General features: G+C 36.0%; 2 protein-coding genes across 2 annotated transcripts in view; one reads left to right on the top strand and one right to left on the bottom strand.

The window, feature by feature from the left end:
* tmie (transmembrane inner ear) overlaps positions 1–1,388 on the top strand; it is a 43,596-nt gene extending 42,208 nt beyond the window's left edge. The window contains exon 4 of the mRNA XM_073849484.1: positions 1,072–1,388. Coding sequence (XP_073705585.1) covers positions 1,072–1,388 — 317 coding nt within the window. The remainder of the gene's footprint in view (positions 1–1,071) is intronic.
* The window catches only part of pth1r (parathyroid hormone 1 receptor), a 142,710-nt gene continuing 124,558 nt past the window's right edge, over positions 1,389–19,540 (bottom strand). The window contains exons 6-13 of the mRNA XM_073848757.1: positions 14,316–14,502; positions 10,229–10,382; positions 9,624–9,684; positions 9,327–9,393; positions 9,017–9,111; positions 8,355–8,496; positions 8,210–8,251; positions 1,389–5,762 (exon numbers count right to left, since the gene is read on the bottom strand). Coding sequence (XP_073704858.1) covers positions 5,409–5,762; positions 8,210–8,251; positions 8,355–8,496; positions 9,017–9,111; positions 9,327–9,393; positions 9,624–9,684; positions 10,229–10,382; positions 14,316–14,502 — 1,102 coding nt within the window. The 3' untranslated portion in view covers positions 1,389–5,408. The remainder of the gene's footprint in view (positions 5,763–8,209; positions 8,252–8,354; positions 8,497–9,016; positions 9,112–9,326; positions 9,394–9,623; positions 9,685–10,228; positions 10,383–14,315; positions 14,503–19,540) is intronic.

The following is a 19,540-nucleotide window of genomic DNA, read 5'->3' on the forward strand; positions in this document are numbered from 1 at the left end:
GAAGCATCCGAGGTCGCTTCGTGCCATTCTTATACCAGGTTTGCTCAACCGTGCAGCCGACGAGCTCTCACGAGCTGCGCTTCCCGGAGAGTGGAGACTCCATCCCTAGACGGTCCAGCTGATTGGGAGACGTTTCGGGGAAGTTCAGGTAGACCTGTTTGCTTCGGAGACGTCCCACTGCCAGTTCTTTTACTCCCTGACCAAGGGTACTCTCGGCACGGACGCCCTGGCATGCAGCTGGCCGAGGGGTCTGCGCAAATATGTGTTTCCCCCAGTGAGCCTTCTTGCACAGACACTGTGCAAAGTCAGGGAGGACGAGGAGCAGGTCCTGCTAGTGGCTCCTTACTGGCCAACTTGGACCTGGTTTCCAGAACTAATGCTCCTCGTGACAGCCCCTCCCTGGCGGATTCCTCTGAGGAAGGATCTACTGACTCAGAGACGGGGCACCCTGTGGCACCCGCGTCCAGACCTCTGGATGTGACGTGGAGGTTCTAGGTGATCTACCCCAAGGAGTGGTAGACACCATCACTTCGGCGAGAGCTGTATCCACGAGACATGCTTCCGCCTTGAAGTGGAACCTGTTCGTCGAAAGGGCTTTCTCTAGAAATGAGGACCACCGAGTCATGCTCACCTTTTTGCAGCAAGGGTTGGAGCGTAGGCGATATCCCAACTCGTCAGCCTCCGATGTGACGTCTCCATTCCCTCCTTCAGGAAACGAGGTTTACAATACGTAACCGAGACGTTCTTCACAGCGATGCCATAGAAGAACCATTTTTGGTTCTACAAAGAACCATTCAGTCAAAGGTTCTTTATAGAACCACACCTTTCTTAGCTTTTTATAATTTGAAGAACCTTCTTTCGCCACAAAGAACCTTTTGTGAAACAGAAAGGCTCTTCAGATGTTAAGGGTTCTTCATGGAACCATTTAGACAAAAAGAGTGTACTTGCTGTTTCCTTGCAATTATGTGTGGAATTTACTAGAAATTGACTAGAAAGTAAATCTTGAAATATTTCATCAAATACATACTGTTGACCCAATCCTGATTGTTCTTTCTTTCCTCTCTTGTTCAGCGGCTAAGGTTGAAGAGAAGGAGGAGGTGCCAACCGTTGCGGGAAAGGTTGATGCAGAAAAGGGAAAGAAGAAAGAAAAAGAAGGCAAAAAGGAAGGCAAGGGCGCAAAAGAAGGAAAAGAAGGGAAGGGAGAAGAGAAGGAAGAACCTGCAAAGAAGAAGGGGGAAAAGGGAGAAAAAGGAGAGAAAGGAGCATCAAAGAAAGAGGCATCAGATGGAGGAAAAGGTAAAAAGGGAGGTGGAGAGAAAGCAGAAGAAAAAGGAGGCAAAGGAGGAGGTGGAGAAAAGAGCGCTGCCAAGAAGCCTGCAAAGAAGTGAACATTTGGTCACTCTAATGGTGCTTGCTAAACTTTCATTAGCCATTTTTTATTTTTGTAAGAAAATTTGTAAATGTACATTTGCAACATATTTATTTTATTGTAAATTGTAAATACTGACAATAAATGATTCTCTGTTAATTATACATTTTCATTTATTATTCACATGATACACATGATCAGCACTAAATAACACAACACTGGTGTACATAGAAAAGTTAGTTTGCATTTATGTAACATAACATATAAACAACATCAACAACAACAACAACAAAAGGTACACTGGAGAAAGAAAGCATTTGAAAGAAATGTATTTTTTTGTGTAAAATATTCTTTGTTGCATTGTGTTAAACCACTTCTGATGAGGACATGAAGAATGGTGAGTTGTAATAAAAACATATGTAATACAATTGAATAAAGCAGACATAAACAGTCATTCAAAGCAGTAAAATAAGATCAATTGCTTCACTGATTGAAACCTCAATATTCATCCATCATTCAAGCAGTTATTTCCAAATCAATCGCTGTTAATATCTGAAACAACAGTCTGAACCAAGTATCAAGACATAAAAAGTGCAAAATAGACTACATTTAATAGTAAAAACTTGATTGAAATGTTCTCATTTTGATCTGTCCTCAAGTTCAAGGACAATTGTTATATATTTATATACTGTTGAATAAAGGTTTGAATTTATTATCATTTAATATGAAAAGAAATAAAATAATTTAGGTATACTAATACTGTATACTGAACTGCCAGCATATGAAATTATAACCTTGATTACAGTCTTTTCATAGTCGTATTACATTCCAAAATATACGGAGATGAACATTTAGCTCGTAACTGGATGGACATTTTCGTGTACTTAGCAAACACAATATTGACATATATACATGGAGTAACAAAAAGCAGCATTATATTATACATAACAGACCATTAGCCTCTAAATCTATAATACTGACTTCAGTTAAATAGTAACAAATAAAGGGTTCATTCCCCATATGCACATTTGTTCTTCCTTATGGCTGTAAAAAATGCTTTTGAGCTTTTCAAATACAGTAATGTATGACATTTTGCTGAAATGATTGAATGTAATGTGAGGCAGTGGAGTGAAGCACGAGCGGTATAATAAAAGCCTTTTCAGGATGAAATCTAGATGTGAAAAATATGACATTCATTATCCGATAATGAGGATAATGTATATTAATGTACAGATGTTTTCAATGAACAGCTCTTTATGGAGATCAAGAATTCCCTGAAAACTCTTACAGTACAGATCATAATGAAGCTGTTAATTGATTTACTCTGAATGATAGGTGTATTTTATTCATTCACACACACTTAAAATGAAACCAAATAACAGAAAACACCAAATGAAAGGTATACTGGCTATATTGTAGGAAAGAATATGTTGTAAGGCAATATAATAATTTTCATAAATGTGTCATTAAAAATGTATACTTAACATTATGAAAATATTCTAATCATTCCTGTTGAATGCAAACTGTAGTGCAATAGTTAGTAGTGCAGACCTTACCTTAAGTATTAAATGGCATCCTGCACTGATATAAATTAAGACTCATATTATGTGGTTTGTTAATGATAATTACTGTATTGCTTATATGCAGTGTTGGGTGTAACACATTATAAGTAATGCAAGCTACGTAATCAGATTACTTTTTTAACTAACCAGTAAAGTAATGAATTACTTTTCAATTTACATTTTCAAATAATTAATGGCATTTACATTTTCCCAATTAATTGACTGACAGCTCTCGTGCTGCCATGTTGAGAGAAATTAGGAGTAAGTACAGAGGCGTTGTGTTTGCTGTGATGGTAACTGTAGTGCCAGATTAAATGTGAATGCTCAACATAATTAAAACAGCGAAATGCAAACTCTGAATATGACCCAAACCTGCAATAGTTAAATGTGTTAAATTACACAAATATCCTTTATGTATTTAATCCTATTTTATTAACCAATGTGTTCACTGCTGACCTTTGATGATCCAATTGAACCATACTAATATACAAAAAATTATGTTAGATAAACATAACATTTGTTATTTTGAGCTGTGCCTTCTACTGTACAGGCATGAATTTACATTTCCTTCCGCTTGAGGCTCATTCATTTCACTTTTGGTGTGAAAGGGCTTTTACATTTGCCAAAAATATAACTTTTTAGGTAACACTTTAGAATGCTGTTCTGTCATTAATAAATAACTACACAGGAACAAATGACTAATGCACTATTAACATTATAGTGACTACTATTAACTAACAAGAAATTCTGATTAACGAAAGTGGTAGTTCACTATTAGCTAATCAGTAACTACTATTTTTTTCATATCTCTCAGAGAACTACTAACAAATACTATACACATGTTCATAATTAATGTAAATGATGCAAAATGTATAATTAATTCTAAAGTAATGATCATGGTAACCCACTAGTAATGAGTTAAGAGTTACCAAAGCCATTGGAAGTATCACTCTTCAGAACCTTACAAAAACCTCAAATAGTTTGTATTGACTTTAGTCAATATCATGATCTTCACTTTAGAATACTGATCCAAATAATAAGTAATTCCTTCTAATGGATTTGGTAATACTTGAGTCATTACTAGTGCATTACCATGATCTTAACTTTAGACATTTTGCATTTTTCACATTAATTATGAACACGTATATAGCAGTTCTTAGTAGTTCTACGGGAGATATGAAAAAAATTGTAGTTACTGATTAGCTAATAGTGAACTACCATGTTCAACTGAACGCTATTACTAACTTATTTGTTAATCAGAGTTTCTTGTTAGTTATTACTAAAATGTTAATAGTGCATTAGTCATTTGTTCATTAATGACGGAACGGTATTCTAAAGTGTTACCACTTTGTATATTAAAAACAATCAAGCAAGCCCAGCCCAAATGAGAACAACGCAGAAGTAGCGTATCACTTTCCATAAAAAAAGTAACTTAGTTACTTTTTAGGGGAGTAATACAATATTGTAATGCATTACTTTTAGAAGTAAATTTCCCCAACACTGCTTATATATGATCAGACTATATAAAAATGTTCCCCTTTGGATGATAAAAATAGCTGTTGAAAAGCTACCCACACTTTTTGAGAGATTTTGTGGTGGACTGTTATTTATTTTTTATATATATAAATGATGATTATAAAGCAGTAGGATACATTTGCTATAATAAATTGCAATGGTTAAGGCAGCCAAAAATGAGCCTGAAAATAAAAAATGCAGACAGAATTTTCTTTTATGCTTAGTATAGTATGTGTCTGTCTTAATAACAAAATGCTTTGACGTTTCACCACTGGGAATAATCACTTCATCATCACCGCCAATAATGCAACTTGTACGTGTATAAATCTACACAGATTCAGAGTCAGACTCATAAAGGAAAGAGAGACAGTTCGGCAAGATTTGGCAAATCTACGTGGAAAAAACGAGACACGATTGGCTTAGAGACATATAAATATCACATTCTACTAACAAAAACCTGCTATCATAAAGCAAAGAGTGTCTCTACTGGCAGTTGCAATTGTAAATAACATTATATTAGTGCTGATCAAAAACATTTTAATATATATATATTTCAAATATCATGAGTGTCCTATTTACAATTCACGGTCCACAGTGCCATATATTTTCATATGACTTGATCCTGAAGCAAACTCACCGTTCTTCATCTAAGGAGGTGATGTGACAACCTGAATGCACCGGCGTTGTTCGTTCACCACAATTTTTAAAACGAAAATCCATTCTCATCCCGTAATACTGCTGGTGAAGATGGCCTGGTGCCTGTAGTAGCTTCCAGTCTTGCAAGAACATGTGGCTCATATACGTAAAAGACACGGATCATATCTGGTCCCTTAGGTCCGTCGCTGTGTCTCCAACTGTACATCTGAGATGGTCCCACAACCCAAATTGTGAGAAAATCCTGAGAAACAAAGGACTCTCTAATCCTTCATAATTTGTTATTGTCTTTATTAAGGTTTGTGAAGTCACATGACTGTTTCTCTTTCTTCCTCCACCACCGGGATGTTTTTTTCCACCTGGAAGTTCTTTGAAGGTTCTTCCTCTTGTATGTGGACCTCCTGACCTGAGGACGGGATGGAGTTCTCAGAGACGGAGCCGTTCTTCACGTATCCCGGAAGGTTCCGGTGGCCGTTGATGGAGACGGGCCCCAGACGGGTGGTGAGGTGCAGGGCCAGAGGGCCCCGTGCGGTCACGTTAGTTACGCTGGTGTGAGACACCATGGGTCCATAGCTATACGTGTTACTGCCACTCCGGGCTTTTCTCTTGAAGTCCAGAGCGAGTGTCCTCCGACTCCATGACTTCTTGATTTCTGCTTGGACCTGAAGATAGATAGAATGAGAATATATATAAATAAAAGAAGCAGTAACTGATTACATGTAATCTGGATTACAAAATCAGATTCCAAAATTGAAGAATTTGTAATCAGATTACAGTTACTTTTTTATTGATTATATGTCATTTATCAAAGTCCAAATGTGCAAATGCAATTATCTTTTTGAATGGGAAATCATCAATCATTCTCCAAAACTGTTCACCAATCTTACGATTAAATTGCATATTTCCTTGTGCTCCAATAACGTGAAAAAAAGCTTATTTTTCAGGCTAGATCAGCCAGTGTGCACGCACAGTACTAAAAAAGTGAGTTAGGTCAAATATAACCTAAAAGTAATCTAAGAGTAGTCTGCTTATGTTACCTAAAAGGTGTAATGTAATGGATTACGTAACTAACTACTAGTAATTTAAAATCAGTGATGGTCCACAATTTGTAAGTAATCTACCCAGCACTGAAAACAAGATGTTTCACCCCTTTCTCCATTCTCCTATAAATAACTGCTAGAAATAACAATGAAAGACAGACAGCGTTTTCTCAAGAGGTTCATACTGTGGTCAAGCTTAGTGATTTTCCTGGAAATAGAAGATAAACATTCCTGCCAATTTTAAGATACACATTTACTGCTTCTTTACAGTCATTTAAATCAACCCATTAATTCTCATTAATGTTCTTGACAACATCGGACTAGATTGCAATGAACTGCAATATGCGTAAATGGACAAAACCACACTAACAGGAGTGATTAAGTCACAGGTAATCACAGGTATTGTAGTTTACAGAACAAGTATGTACACAAATAAAGGAAAACCAAGGAGTGCCTCTTGTGTGCCATTGATCGAACCGATGCACCCAAATAATAAATAGAGCTATTAGGAACAATGCGTGTAAATCATCAGTGAATACACCACTAGCCAGAGAAAGAGAACAAAAAAGGTATTTTTTCACTCTTCGGAGAAGAAAATTTAGTTTAGGTTTAGTTGGAAACGTGCAAGATATTGTAGGATCAAATTTTTATTATTTATGTATCAGTAACGCTGCAATATACACTCTTAAAAATAAAGGTGCTTCACAATGCCATAGAGAAACCTTTTTGTCTAAATGGTTTCATAAAGAACCTTTGGTAACACTTTCTATGAAGCCCCTATTTATAACACATTATAACGGTATTTCTAAGGCATTATAATAAATGCATAATGCATTTTAAGAAACCTTATAATATGTTATACCATCTCATGAATAATCATAACAACAATTATAATACATTATAATATTTGAGTATTTGAGGTTATAACTTTTAAGATTATGATTATTTATAACACACAATGAACGGCATATTAAATCTTCTTAATTTATAATGGACTATATCATATTACATTTATTTTTTACATTATATTACGTTTTATTTTGATGGTCCCCTAAGTCTATTGACTATAAGCTTAAACTTTCTAACTACATGCCAACCAACACTCCTTAGAGTATTAGTAGGCTTAGGTTATGGTTGGGCTAGGTAGAATGTTCATGTACTTGCAAAGTTACTTATAATATAACATAATAGTTTGTCTTTTGGGGAAACATCGAAATTTAGTGTTAGCATATATTCAGCATAATAATAATTACTGCTAGCTGACATGCAGTTGCAGAGTTACTTATCAAAAGCTGTCTGAAGGGTACCATCATAATCATCAAACTGTTCATATTACACATTTATCTAAACTGATACCTGATCTTAGGGTTCTTTCGTAAATATTATTATAATTACTTATAAGTGGTCTTTGTATGCTTTAAGTAAAGTGACATGAGAAACATGGCAAGATATGACACTTATAATACGTTATAACTATGGAGGAGGTAATCATACTCTTAAAAGCTATAACCACAAAAAAGTACAAATTATAATACATTAAAACTGTTCTTATGAATACTCATGAGATGATATAACATATTATAAGGTTTTTTATAATGCATTATGCATTCATTACAATGCCTTAAGAATACCCTTATAATGTATTATAAATACGGGCTTCATAGAAAGTGTTACCGAACCTTTAATATCTGAAGAACCTTTCTGTTTCACAAAAGGTTCTGTGTGGCAAATAAGGTTCTTTAGATTATAAAAAGGTAAGCAAGAAATGGTTCTTTGTGGAACCAAAAATGGTTCTTCTATGGCATCAATTAAGAGAATGTATCAATTAAATGAAACAATTAAAGCAGTAATCGTTTCTGAAAAGTAATAACAGCAAGTAAATGCTGTAAAATTGTATAAAGTGCTATAACTAACACAAACTAGAGTTTTAATTGTTCCTGAATTTGTTGTCTCCGGTATTTCAGGTGCAACTGATCTAATAGATTGTCTATAATGTGCCGACATAAGCAAAGTGATACAAACAGTGAAAATAATATATTATAAACAAATATATAAAAGGTCATTCTTACCTCTCCATTGCAGAAGCAATATATAATTGCAACAAAGAATCCCTGGAAAACAGAGCATGAATTTAAATATAAAGATACAAGTTATAGCCAAATATTTAGTTGTATATGCACAATGTTAAATGTCTATATCTTCTTTTAACATTACCTGGAATGAATTAAAGAGCATTTCATAATGCATCTGGATTTGCCACGGCACCCCTGATACTTCTGTATAGGGCATTGCCATAAACACAATGTAGTGAACCCCAAACAATGGCATGAGGACCAGCGTCGATTTTAACAGCTTTCTGTGGCATAGAGAAAAAGATAAAAGACAACAAAGAAGATTAAGAACCAAACTATATTTAAAGATTGATTACCATTTAAAAGTTTGGCATCAATACGTTTTTTGAAAGTAAAAATTTGTTTTATTCAGCAAGTATTCATTAAATCGATCAAAAATAAAAGTAGAGGCATTTATAATGCTACAAATAGTGTCTATGTCCATTAAAGGCTTTAACTTAAAAAAATCATCAAATTAGAAAGATTTCTTACACTTTTTAAATATATTTTTTAAATACAATATAATAAATTAAAAATATATTATGAAAGTATATTTTAATTTATTATTTGACATTAAAATAGAAATAAGTTATTTTAAATTAATTATATATTTTAAATAAATAATTATATTTCACAACATTCTGTTTTTACTGTAGTTTTGATCAAATAAATGCAGCCGTGGTGAACATAACATCTTTCAAAAACATAAAATCTTTCTGATCTCAAATGGTAGTGTAAAAAAAATAATAAAATAAATAAACTTACCTATACTGTTGTCTGGTGTCACATCTTCCTGCATTTGTTTCTCTAAGTTTTGTTGCCAAGACTCTAATTATATTCAGGAACAACAAAAAATTTACCTGTGGGGGAAAAATATATACACTACTTTAATGGATCATAATTAAAATGTACAACTTACAGACACAAATAACGGCATTAAATTATTCATACAATGTATTCACATTAAAGGAAGTGGCAGACAAATAAATATAATTTTTAAATATAAAAACTTTTTATCAAAAGAATACATAAGTACCTACTTATGTCATTTTTATTTTTATTTATGGAAACTTACAACAATTGCTGTAAGAATCGGGATCTGCACAATCCATTTCAAGTTTCCTGCGCTTAAATCCCAGCACCTGTAGATCATAAACCACATCAGTCACTTTCAGAAAGCTCAATCCAGACATCCTATTAATATTTAATATATAGTATACAAGATACTGTCTTTTGCAAAACATCCTACATGTGCATACATTATTTACCACTTAGAGAATATTTTATTTGTTCCACAGGCTAAACTAATAAGGCATTCCTGTATAAAAGCACATAGCAATATTGGCAAACAATATCAAGCATAAACACTTACTCAGTGTCAGCAAGAGTGGCTCTCACGCTGGCCCAGATGGTTACAAACATCGCAGGAACACCTGTTTAATGAAACTTGTTTAGTGAAACCTTCAGTGACCTTCATTGGTGCTGAAAATGCTGGCAAAGCATGTATATATATAAGCCTGAAGTCCTGGCCCAGCAGAAAAAAAAAATCTTATAGTTGATCCCTGGCTCTGCAACACTGGTATTAGTAACAGAGAAGTAGGATAGCTTCACAGCATCCACATTGTATGCGCTGTGCATGTCCAACTTTTCCGCACAGTGTGTACAATGCAGGAGCCGTGGAGTCCAAAGTATATCCACAAATACAGACACTTTTGCTGCAGTCTCCAAAAGATATAGTGTATGCCACTTTGCTGCACTGAAAACAGTTAGCAGTACCTCAAAGCAACTTGCTATCATTTAAGAGTAAAATTAAAAATCAGTTCGATATACCAATTGACAGCCCAAATGATAGCAAATTTAAAATTAACTGGAGAAGATGTCCGAATGAAGCATTGATTCTGTAGCCAGAAGCTGAATAATTATGTCCTAGTGTCATGTATTGGAAATGAGTCTGCATGAACAAGACTGTTTACTCACCCCAGCCAATCAGAGTAAAGCCCCAGAGGTACTTCCTGTCTGAGAAGAAGGTCATGAAGATAAGGCTGTGCAGGTACAGGCCTTCCACCAGAATCCAGTAATAATTAGTCGCCAAGAAGTACAAGAAGAGAGTGACAGCCACCTTACAGCCAATCTTGAAGGGTAAAGTAAAATTGATTCAGCACATATTGATTAGAAGCATGTGTTCCTATTTCACCTTCATCTGGTTTTGAGATACAAGCTACATGTAACTTGAATAACCCTCAAAAATCGACAGTGTATAGAGAAAGACCATTAAAACAAGTTTCTAAAGAAAATGTGAATGGTTGCTGGTCTTCCCTGAGATGAGGAAGCGAGAAATGGCGTCAATAGCTAGTGCTGTGGGAAACTACCTTTCTCCAGAAATACTAAAGCATTATTGAATCACACTGGCCAATGGCGTTCAAGTGCACCAAATGGAAGTGTCTCTTATCCTATATAAAGCAGTGATAAATGGCAAATCCTCAAAAGCCTTTGAATAAGGAATAACTGGCTGCTCTGCTAATAGTACAATAACAGCCATTGGTTGCAATGTCTCATTCCCTAATTTCCGGGAACTAAGGTTACGAGAGTAACCATAGATATTCCCCTTTGATTTTGGTTCACTGCATCGATAACTACTCATATGGGGAACAGTGTCCATTAAACACTGAGGTGGTGATCACTGCCAATACCATACAAAAATTGTACAAGCGTATATAAACATATCATCAGAGGTTAAACAGCCAGCCATTCGTCATAATATGTTAGTATAAGCAGAATTGCAGTGGTATTACTGGTGCACATCAAATATAACATGGACTACAGCAACTCCAGCATCTTTATATACAGTTAACAGTAGTGGATTCCCAATAAGACAAATGCACCAAGTACCAGGAGCTAGATGAAAAGTGCAAAAGGCAGGGCTGGCAAACTCATTGTGAGCCTCTGGAGGTGGGCTGCAGAGGATTCAGAGAGTGTTTACTTTGCACTTTGTACTAGGCACAACCGGGAAGCCAAAGAGAAAGGTGATCAGATCTACAAGTGAAGCCACAGAAAAAGCCACTAGGTGGCTTTGGATTAAAAGGACAGAACTGTGGGCAAATGCTGCTGAGACACAGGACAGGTTTTCAGCCAGGTCACCTGGGAGAGGGTGTATTATGTTGAAAGTCCTGAAACAAACAGTGACCCAGTGTACATTACTGATGATGTGTCCCAGTGCATCTGAATGGTGTATCTTTCACCTGTGCTTATTGATGTTATACAAAGCAACATCAAGTTGCTGGTGCACAAAAAGCACAACATAAGGCAAAGAATGAGGCCTTATGAAAGGTCTGTGTGTTTGCACAATCAACAGCCAATTGTTGAGGCAGTTCAGCATGCAGACTTCACCCATTCCCTGTAGGGAAAGTGTTGAGTAGTGGTTCTCACACATGACACCAAATTAATCTTATGTATTTTGCTCACACTTGCTGAGTGTCAGATAACCTTTCCCCCCTTTACCTTATGGCAAAAGCTAAAAAATGTCACCTTAAGAGAACAATCTGAAGTGCTGAGTGAGGTTGAGTAAGTGCAAGAAGATGAGGAATGTCCTTTTTTGATGTTTTTATTGTACATGGACAATTCTGAACAGTCATAACACATCAATCTACCTTTCTGTCCTGAAACAAGGGGGGAAGAGAAAATGGATGCACTGAACGGGTTCATTTTAGAGCTGGCTCTTGCAGAACATCGGACTGCAAACTCTTCTTAGCACACCAGGAGAGGAGTGATACTGTTACTGTTTATCAGGTGCAGGTTTTTCACTTGGACAGAGTTCCTGCGGGTTTGGATAAGGCGACTTTTTGGCCACGAGCTCTGCAGCCGGACAGCTGGCTCAGGCTCTTTTTGAGGGTGTAAGGCAGAGCTAACAGATGCCTTTGCTGGGTGATGAGCTGACGAAAAGCCTGATCCAGACAGGTGGAGGATCAAGTTTTCGTGCTGCTGTGAATCTTTGTAAATCCTGCTGTAGTGTCTTCAAATTAGGCACACTGATGGGAGACAACAAAAAGTAGTTTTTTTTCAGTCTTTCATTTCAGTCCAATTTAGCCACAGATGGCATACAACGACAATGAGGCTCCCAATAGATCTCTGTCGCTTGCAACACTAATGCTCTCAGTTTGTATTCTTCTTGTCCATGTCTTTTGTCATACTCCTGGCAGACAGTGCCGTCCTGCACTGCAAAAAACAACAACTAGGGGATTGTGAAACGTGGGTACAAATTGAGAACAGATTTTTCTCAGCTCCTTGTGCACCTCCAGGAAGAGTGGAACAGGTCTCTGTGAGGTGGCTCTGATGGCCAACTTGTCAACAGCTTTGGTCAGTAAATGCAGAAGATTTTTGTGTCGGATCCCTGACTCCTCCAGTTCACTCTGATGAAGAAGGCTAGATTCCTCTGCCATGCTGGACAAATCTGGACAGTCTTTCTTTGTCAGAGGCTGCCAGTGACATGGCATCATCCCCATCACCCGATCTGCCAAATGTGACCAAATCAAGGTCTCCCAAGGAGTTGTGAAGATCAGCTCCAGTGAAAATAATTGGTAAGGATGCAAAACTGGGGGCTCAATTGCTGCTTCCTCTGCAGTTCATGAGAACAGGAAAAAGAAGACAGTGGAACAACCTGTGAAGCCAGCTGGTCTTCCATAACAAGAGCTAGCCTCCTGAGAATCATGCCCTCATAGTGAGGACAGTCTGTCACATCAAAAACAGCTTCGGCATGGAATCTCCCAAAGGAGAAAAGACAGCTCTCATGCTAGATGACTGGAAGGAACTTACATTAGGACCACTCACGGCTTGACATTTGAAACAATGCGTCCACGAGTGAATGTACCTGTACTCTTCCTCAACGGATCACAGAAGGAGAATGGCTAGTTTGTTGGAAGTGAATAGCAATGGTATCTGCTGCAGAAGGTGTCAAGATCTTCCAAACCCTCTTGTCCTCAGGTGGAACAAGTCGACAACTGAATGAGGAGGTTTCTGAGGATTTGACATTGTGTCTGCTTTATATTTAAGTTTCAAGATAGCTTTACTGTCACACTAGCCATATACAAGTATAAAGAGGGAGTGAAATGTCATTTCTCTAAGGCCTGTGGAGACTGTGGAGAGTGCTAGAAATAAAAAAGTAAAAAAAGTACTGAAACAAACTGCAAAGAATTAATGATCAAACATGTGGCCACAACCTTTGCCTCAATAAACTCCTAATCTGTTTCTTATTAATAGTTAGTAAGGTAGTTGTTAAGTTTAGGTATGGGATAGGGTTAAGGGATCTAAAATATGATCATGCAGAAAAAGCCATTATTATGTGCTTTAAAAGTACTGATAAGTACTAATAAGCAACTAGTTAATAGTGAAAACTTACCCCTAAACTAAAGTGTTACCAAATAAGTGAAAACAAATTGGACAATAGCAGTACGTTGACTGCAGTGGTGTGATTAAAAGCAGCCGGTAATGTGCAAGATGACACTGAAACATTTATTCAAATATTTGGCATGCTCCAATGCCATTGGCCAGTGTGAGACACTGGTGTGATTTAATTTTCCAATTTTTTGGAAAAAGGTGTTTCCCCATAGTGTCAGCTACTGACGCAATGCAGAGTGAACCAATATCCAAAGGGAACTGGGTGTATGCTGGGTGAATGTTTACTGTTCCAAGTTAAAAGAGCACACCCTCAAATCTTTTTTAGATTCTAGTCTCTGGATATGGCTTGGGACCCATATTCATGCCAAATGTGAATATCCATAATCCTTCCTGTTACTGCGTATGAGTAACTACCATAGTTACTATAACAGTCTTACTTATAAGGTTTAATTAAAAAGGAAATTAATTTAATTCACATCAAGCTTAATTGAAACCTTGTTTCCTGGTTACGCACATATGTGGAAATTAAAGAAGAGTTTTAGTGGCAAGTCAACAACAAATGGCTTGAAAGGATAACGATGCTCCCAAACTACTACTATGGCAACAACACAGTGTGAGATTTCTATCTTACGGACTTTGCTCTTAGATATAATAGTATGTGTGCTGCACTTACAAACTTGGTCTTGTTGGCAGGAGGGGCTTCGGTGATGGATTTGAGATCCTCCACAGTGATGCGCTCCATTTCCTGCAGTGCCGCACCAGAGTACAACACCACATCTTTCACAAATATACTAATGGCCCTCAACATGAACGATACAAACAGGTGCATGTGGATGTAATTTCTGGTGCAGTGCAGCCGCCTGAAAAATACAAGATAAGAAAAAAGAGAAATAAGGTCAAATAGGGGTTATTTCCTAATTAGGTGTAAATAGTGAGCACTATGAAGGTACGTGGAAATCGCAGACCAGAATGTTGCAGATTAGTACAGTACAATAGCAGATACTTTGGAACTGTGTGTGTATGTGTGTGTTTAGTTGCTCCCTAATGCCCTTTCACAGAGGCTAGAAGAACAATACTGATCTTAATTAGAGCCAGATGAGTCTGCCGCTGACTGTAACACATTCTTTGGATTTAAAAGGTTCAGAAAGCACAAATGTTGAAAATGCAGGGCTCGAAAAGTAAGCTATAAAAACAAAATTGCAAGCATGTGTTACCCAAATTCCCTTCGGTTTGTCTACACTCTCTCAAACTAGTTTGACCGGAGCAAATCTATTAAGTTAAAGCTCCTTCAGATTTGTTGCAGTCCTCTGAAGGAATTGATGTTGCAGCCTGATCTCATAAAAATTCATAAGCAATATTTACATTATAGCTGTCAATATGTAAAAATGCAACAAAATTCTCTGGACTCTCTAATCAATAATTAAAAAAAAAAATGTTGAATTTTGTCTTTTATATCCAAAAGCCTATAAAACCTAAACGAAAACTCAAAACTTTTAAAACTTCTGGAAAACATGTGTCAGATGACTCTTAACAACCATGCAAAGTTTCAAGTTTCATCTGACCATAGGTGACGCTTTAACAGTTAAAAAGACTTCAAAAACACATAATTTCTATGGTAAATGGCCTCAAATCGCTAAAATAATGCTCATATATTCACACAAACACTAGATTTTCATATCATATGATAGATCTACTCTTGGCCTCTTGGACCACTGCTGTCAATCCAACTGTTCTTTAAATATTTGATTTTTTTTTTCACTTTTGTGAACTAGTCATCGGTTTTTAACTCAAAACTCTTTCAAATCTTGATGTCAATAATTATCAATAAAAAAATGTTGAACATTTACATTTGGACTGTTATAACTGAGCCGTTCCATAATATGGTCAATATCTAGAGTTATCTATGTTTCATTCCCTGAAAGTGCAAATGCAACCACTAGATGGCAGCAAAGGATCACTCATTGGCTCATTCTATCACTTATATAGTTCTTTTCTCAGGTTTTATTTAGGTACTGAGATTCAGATAGTTTAAAAAACATTATTATTACATTTAAAATCACATTTTGTCAAAGTTTACCACTTCATTTGCACTGAGGAATCACACTTTGCAATTATGCCACATGATACAGTCCTGAAAATGGCATTATAAAGAGAAGACTCTGCATCTACAACAAAATGTCTTTGCATATGTGTTTATACATATAATTACTTTGTATTAACCTTTCATTTCAGGTTGTCCTAGACTTTAGATCCAATAAGGCCTTAGATGCAATAAAGGCCTTAACGTGTTTGAAACCCGATAACTGCTGCTTGTAGCTATATTATTATAAATATATTTGTGCAGTTATATAGATAGTTTGCCCTTCACCCACCTCTACCTAAAGCTAACAACATAACAATGAAAAAAAGTTATAATAAAATGCACAGTTCATATATAATGAACATGTAAATATGCTTTATGTTTTAGATGCTGCTAACATATCCATCTTGTGTATGTTGATTCATGAGATCACATTAGACATCAGCACTAATTTCATAGGGCACTTTGTCTCAAATGCATACTGTATTGATATCAACTAAACACTATAGGCACCTAAATGTCTGCACTAAAATGTTCCCTTCATTCAACACAGATAGCAATCAATAGCAAACGAGATCAACTCATGACAATGACTGATCAATCTGTGCTGTAAGAGTGCAATTTCAAAAATTGTTTCAGAGCGTCCACCGGTCAACGATAATTGCGGGTATTTGCTTTCCAACACCAGACAATCACCACAAATTGTGTCTTATATGGTAAAGCTAACATGGAATCAAAGATAATTGCCCTTATTATTATGATTGTTGGTATGATTTCCTGAGTGTTCTGAGTGGTTGATAGTTGCCAAAATGTACCTGTATTGATGATAGCCATGATATTTACATATTCATGTCTAGTGTTAAAAGAAATTCATTCAAATATTGAGTTACTCTTTAAAAAAGTAACTAATTACGTTACTTAGTTACTTTTTATGGAAAGTAATGCGTTACGTTACTTTTGCATTACTTTTTAAATCTGGACAGGGCTTGCTTGTTTGTTTTTAATATAAAAAGTTCTATTTTTGGCAAATGTAAAAGCCTTTTCACACCAAAAGCCTCAGACTTAGAGAAAGGTAAATTGACGTCTGTACAGTAGACCGCAGAAGAAAAAATGTCAACTATTCAGCAATAAATAAAAGGAAAACAAATGTTAGATTATCTTGAGTAATTTTTGCTTATTAGTGTGGATGAATTGGATCATTGTAGGTCGGCAGCAAAGACATTGGTTAATAAAATGAGATTAAATACATAAAGGATATTTTGTATTATTTAACATATTTAATTATTGCAGGTTTGCGTTGAATTTCACTGTTTTTATTCTTTTTGAGGAATACGGTTTTTTAGTGAGTGAGATGAATTAATGCATGTTCACATTTATTCTAGAACTAAAGTAACATCTTACTCATGATTTCTCTCAACATGGGGACAGGAGAGCTTTTAATCAGTAAATGGGGGGAAAAGTAACTCAGATATGATCTTGTCAATTAAAAAGTAATGCGTTACTTTACAGTACTAGTTACTTGGAAAAAGTAATATTATTGCATAACTTGCGTTACTTGTAATGCGTTACCCCCAACACTGTTCATATCATGTTAATACAGATATGACAATATTGTGATTAAGAAGTGTAGATCAACAGTGAAAGTGGCCAATACCACCAATAAGACTTTCAAAGTCATTGGATTGCTGTTCTTTTCACACTAAACAACTGTCTATCATTGTGAATATTCTTCTCTCAGATCACAGCTCTTATAATTCAAACATAGCAATTGTCACTCACATGAACAAGCACTGTTTTGCATTTGATTTTGCGATTTTGCTGGGTCTATTGACTATTGCTGAGAGGAAAAGCAGAGCTAAATAAGTGGCATAAGTAGCAGTTTAGTTTGCTTGCCCTAAATGTCACAATAAGGTCTTAGATGTGCTGTTAAAGCTTATTATGGTGAGAAAATCTGATATCAAGAAAGCCCTCATTTTTGTGACACTCAGCCAAAAAATACTTTGAAGTATTAGAACTAGACAATTTTATTGATAGAAATACTCAGATTTTGTTTACATGACTTTTCAAGGCCTAGAAATGTCATAGTTGCAATTTCTAGGTTTTCCATGGCCGTGAGAATTTAGCAGTTTGTTAAGGGGAAATTCTTAGCTAATAGTGAATATGTGTTCTCTAATCTAAACTGTGTCAAAAAGTTCTAGGAGAAATTACATTAGGACAAGTTGGTTTCTAAAGCCAATAAAATGAAAATAAATAAATAAAAGTCAAAGTCAACCAAGGCCAAAACCATGCAGGGCCAATTTGTTTTATAAAATATGAAGAAATAGAAAGGTGAAGGAAATTCTAGGTCTAGTTAGGAATTTAAATTATTTGCAAATAATATTTTCAAATATGCACACATTAACCCTTACTTGTATGCCCAGTGTGCAGAAAATGCAAAACATTTTTTTTGCCTCATCACATTCAGTTTGCACTGGAATTCACACTCTGCTTTTGGAAACGGTAGACCTCACCTACTTTAAATTTGATTGGCCATCTCAATTATTTTGATATTAAGTGTTCCCCAGTGAAAAATAAATATACTAAAATGTATTTAAAATACATTTATTTTAATGCTAAGTATGCTGAAAATACATTTGCATATTATGTACTTAATAAAAAATACCCTGCAATTGCACTTTTAATATACTAAACAGCTAAATTGGAACAACTACTTTTGTACTTAATGCACTTTAATTGTGCAGAAGTAGTGTTGAAGTCCAACTAAAGAAATCCTTAAGTATATTTGGTTGTGCTAAAGTGCAAATATTGCAAGTATACTTTAAATACAAATATTATTTAAAGATAATACAATCCTTTTCAATAGTGACATTAAAACATTTTTTAGGCTTAATATTAAGAAATGTGCATTGTGCACAAGCAGTACTCCACATAAAGTTTAATTATTAAATTACAATTTTTATATCAGTAAGTCTCAAGCGACATGTCAGTAAATATGTTAATAAACTTCAACTATGCGTAGCATAAAATAAATGCATTTTTAATCTATTAAATATGATCTTGTTAGATCTTTGAGGCTAAGAATTTACCTTTTTAAACATTTTTGTCATCCTAACATAATTGTCATGTTCTTTTGTGCATATTTTCAAATATATTTAAATTTATAGGCCTATATATTGTGGTCCGGGTTCAGAGAAAGAAAAAAATCAGCTAAAATCTGTGTCACTTCTTACTAATATTTTAAAAATGCCCAGTTCAGGTGTTCAGTCCGGTCTCTTCTGCAGCCAGGCATGTTGAAATATGAAACCTTTGGGGTTTATTTTTGTTATTCCTCTCCCTCCTCTGGAGAGGTTTAGAGCAGCTGTGTGGAATCGCTTGCCCCCTCGTCATTAGACTAACTGCTGTTTAACCACCGTCCCATTGGGAACTATTGATCGGGAAGCTCCGCAGAGCCGATCCGTGTAGATCCTGGCCTCTCGAAGCGTGCCTCAAACACTGGAGCTAATGTTTAAGAGTCACCGTGCTGCATGGCTGATGTCCTGGAGCTCATGCACCTGAGACCATACTACTGACACTGTGAGCGCAGAGCATGGAAACGCTGGCAGCGGATCAGCAGCAGCCCAAACGAGCCCTTATTAAAGTCATTTTCCTGACCTGCATTTCCTGGTGCCCAAGCAATGGGCTGGCTCTTAAAAACACGGAGCACTGGAGCCGAGTCAAGCTAATCTGGTACCTGTCAGCGGCTCGTTCCGCGCTCGACCCGACCCTTTATTTGAATAAGCCCGCTGGATAAATAACGAAGGGAACCTCTTTGCATTAAT

This window comes from Garra rufa, chromosome 10 (genome assembly GCF_049309525.1).
Source record: "Garra rufa chromosome 10, GarRuf1.0, whole genome shotgun sequence".
Taxonomy (NCBI): domain Eukaryota; kingdom Metazoa; phylum Chordata; class Actinopteri; order Cypriniformes; family Cyprinidae; genus Garra; species Garra rufa.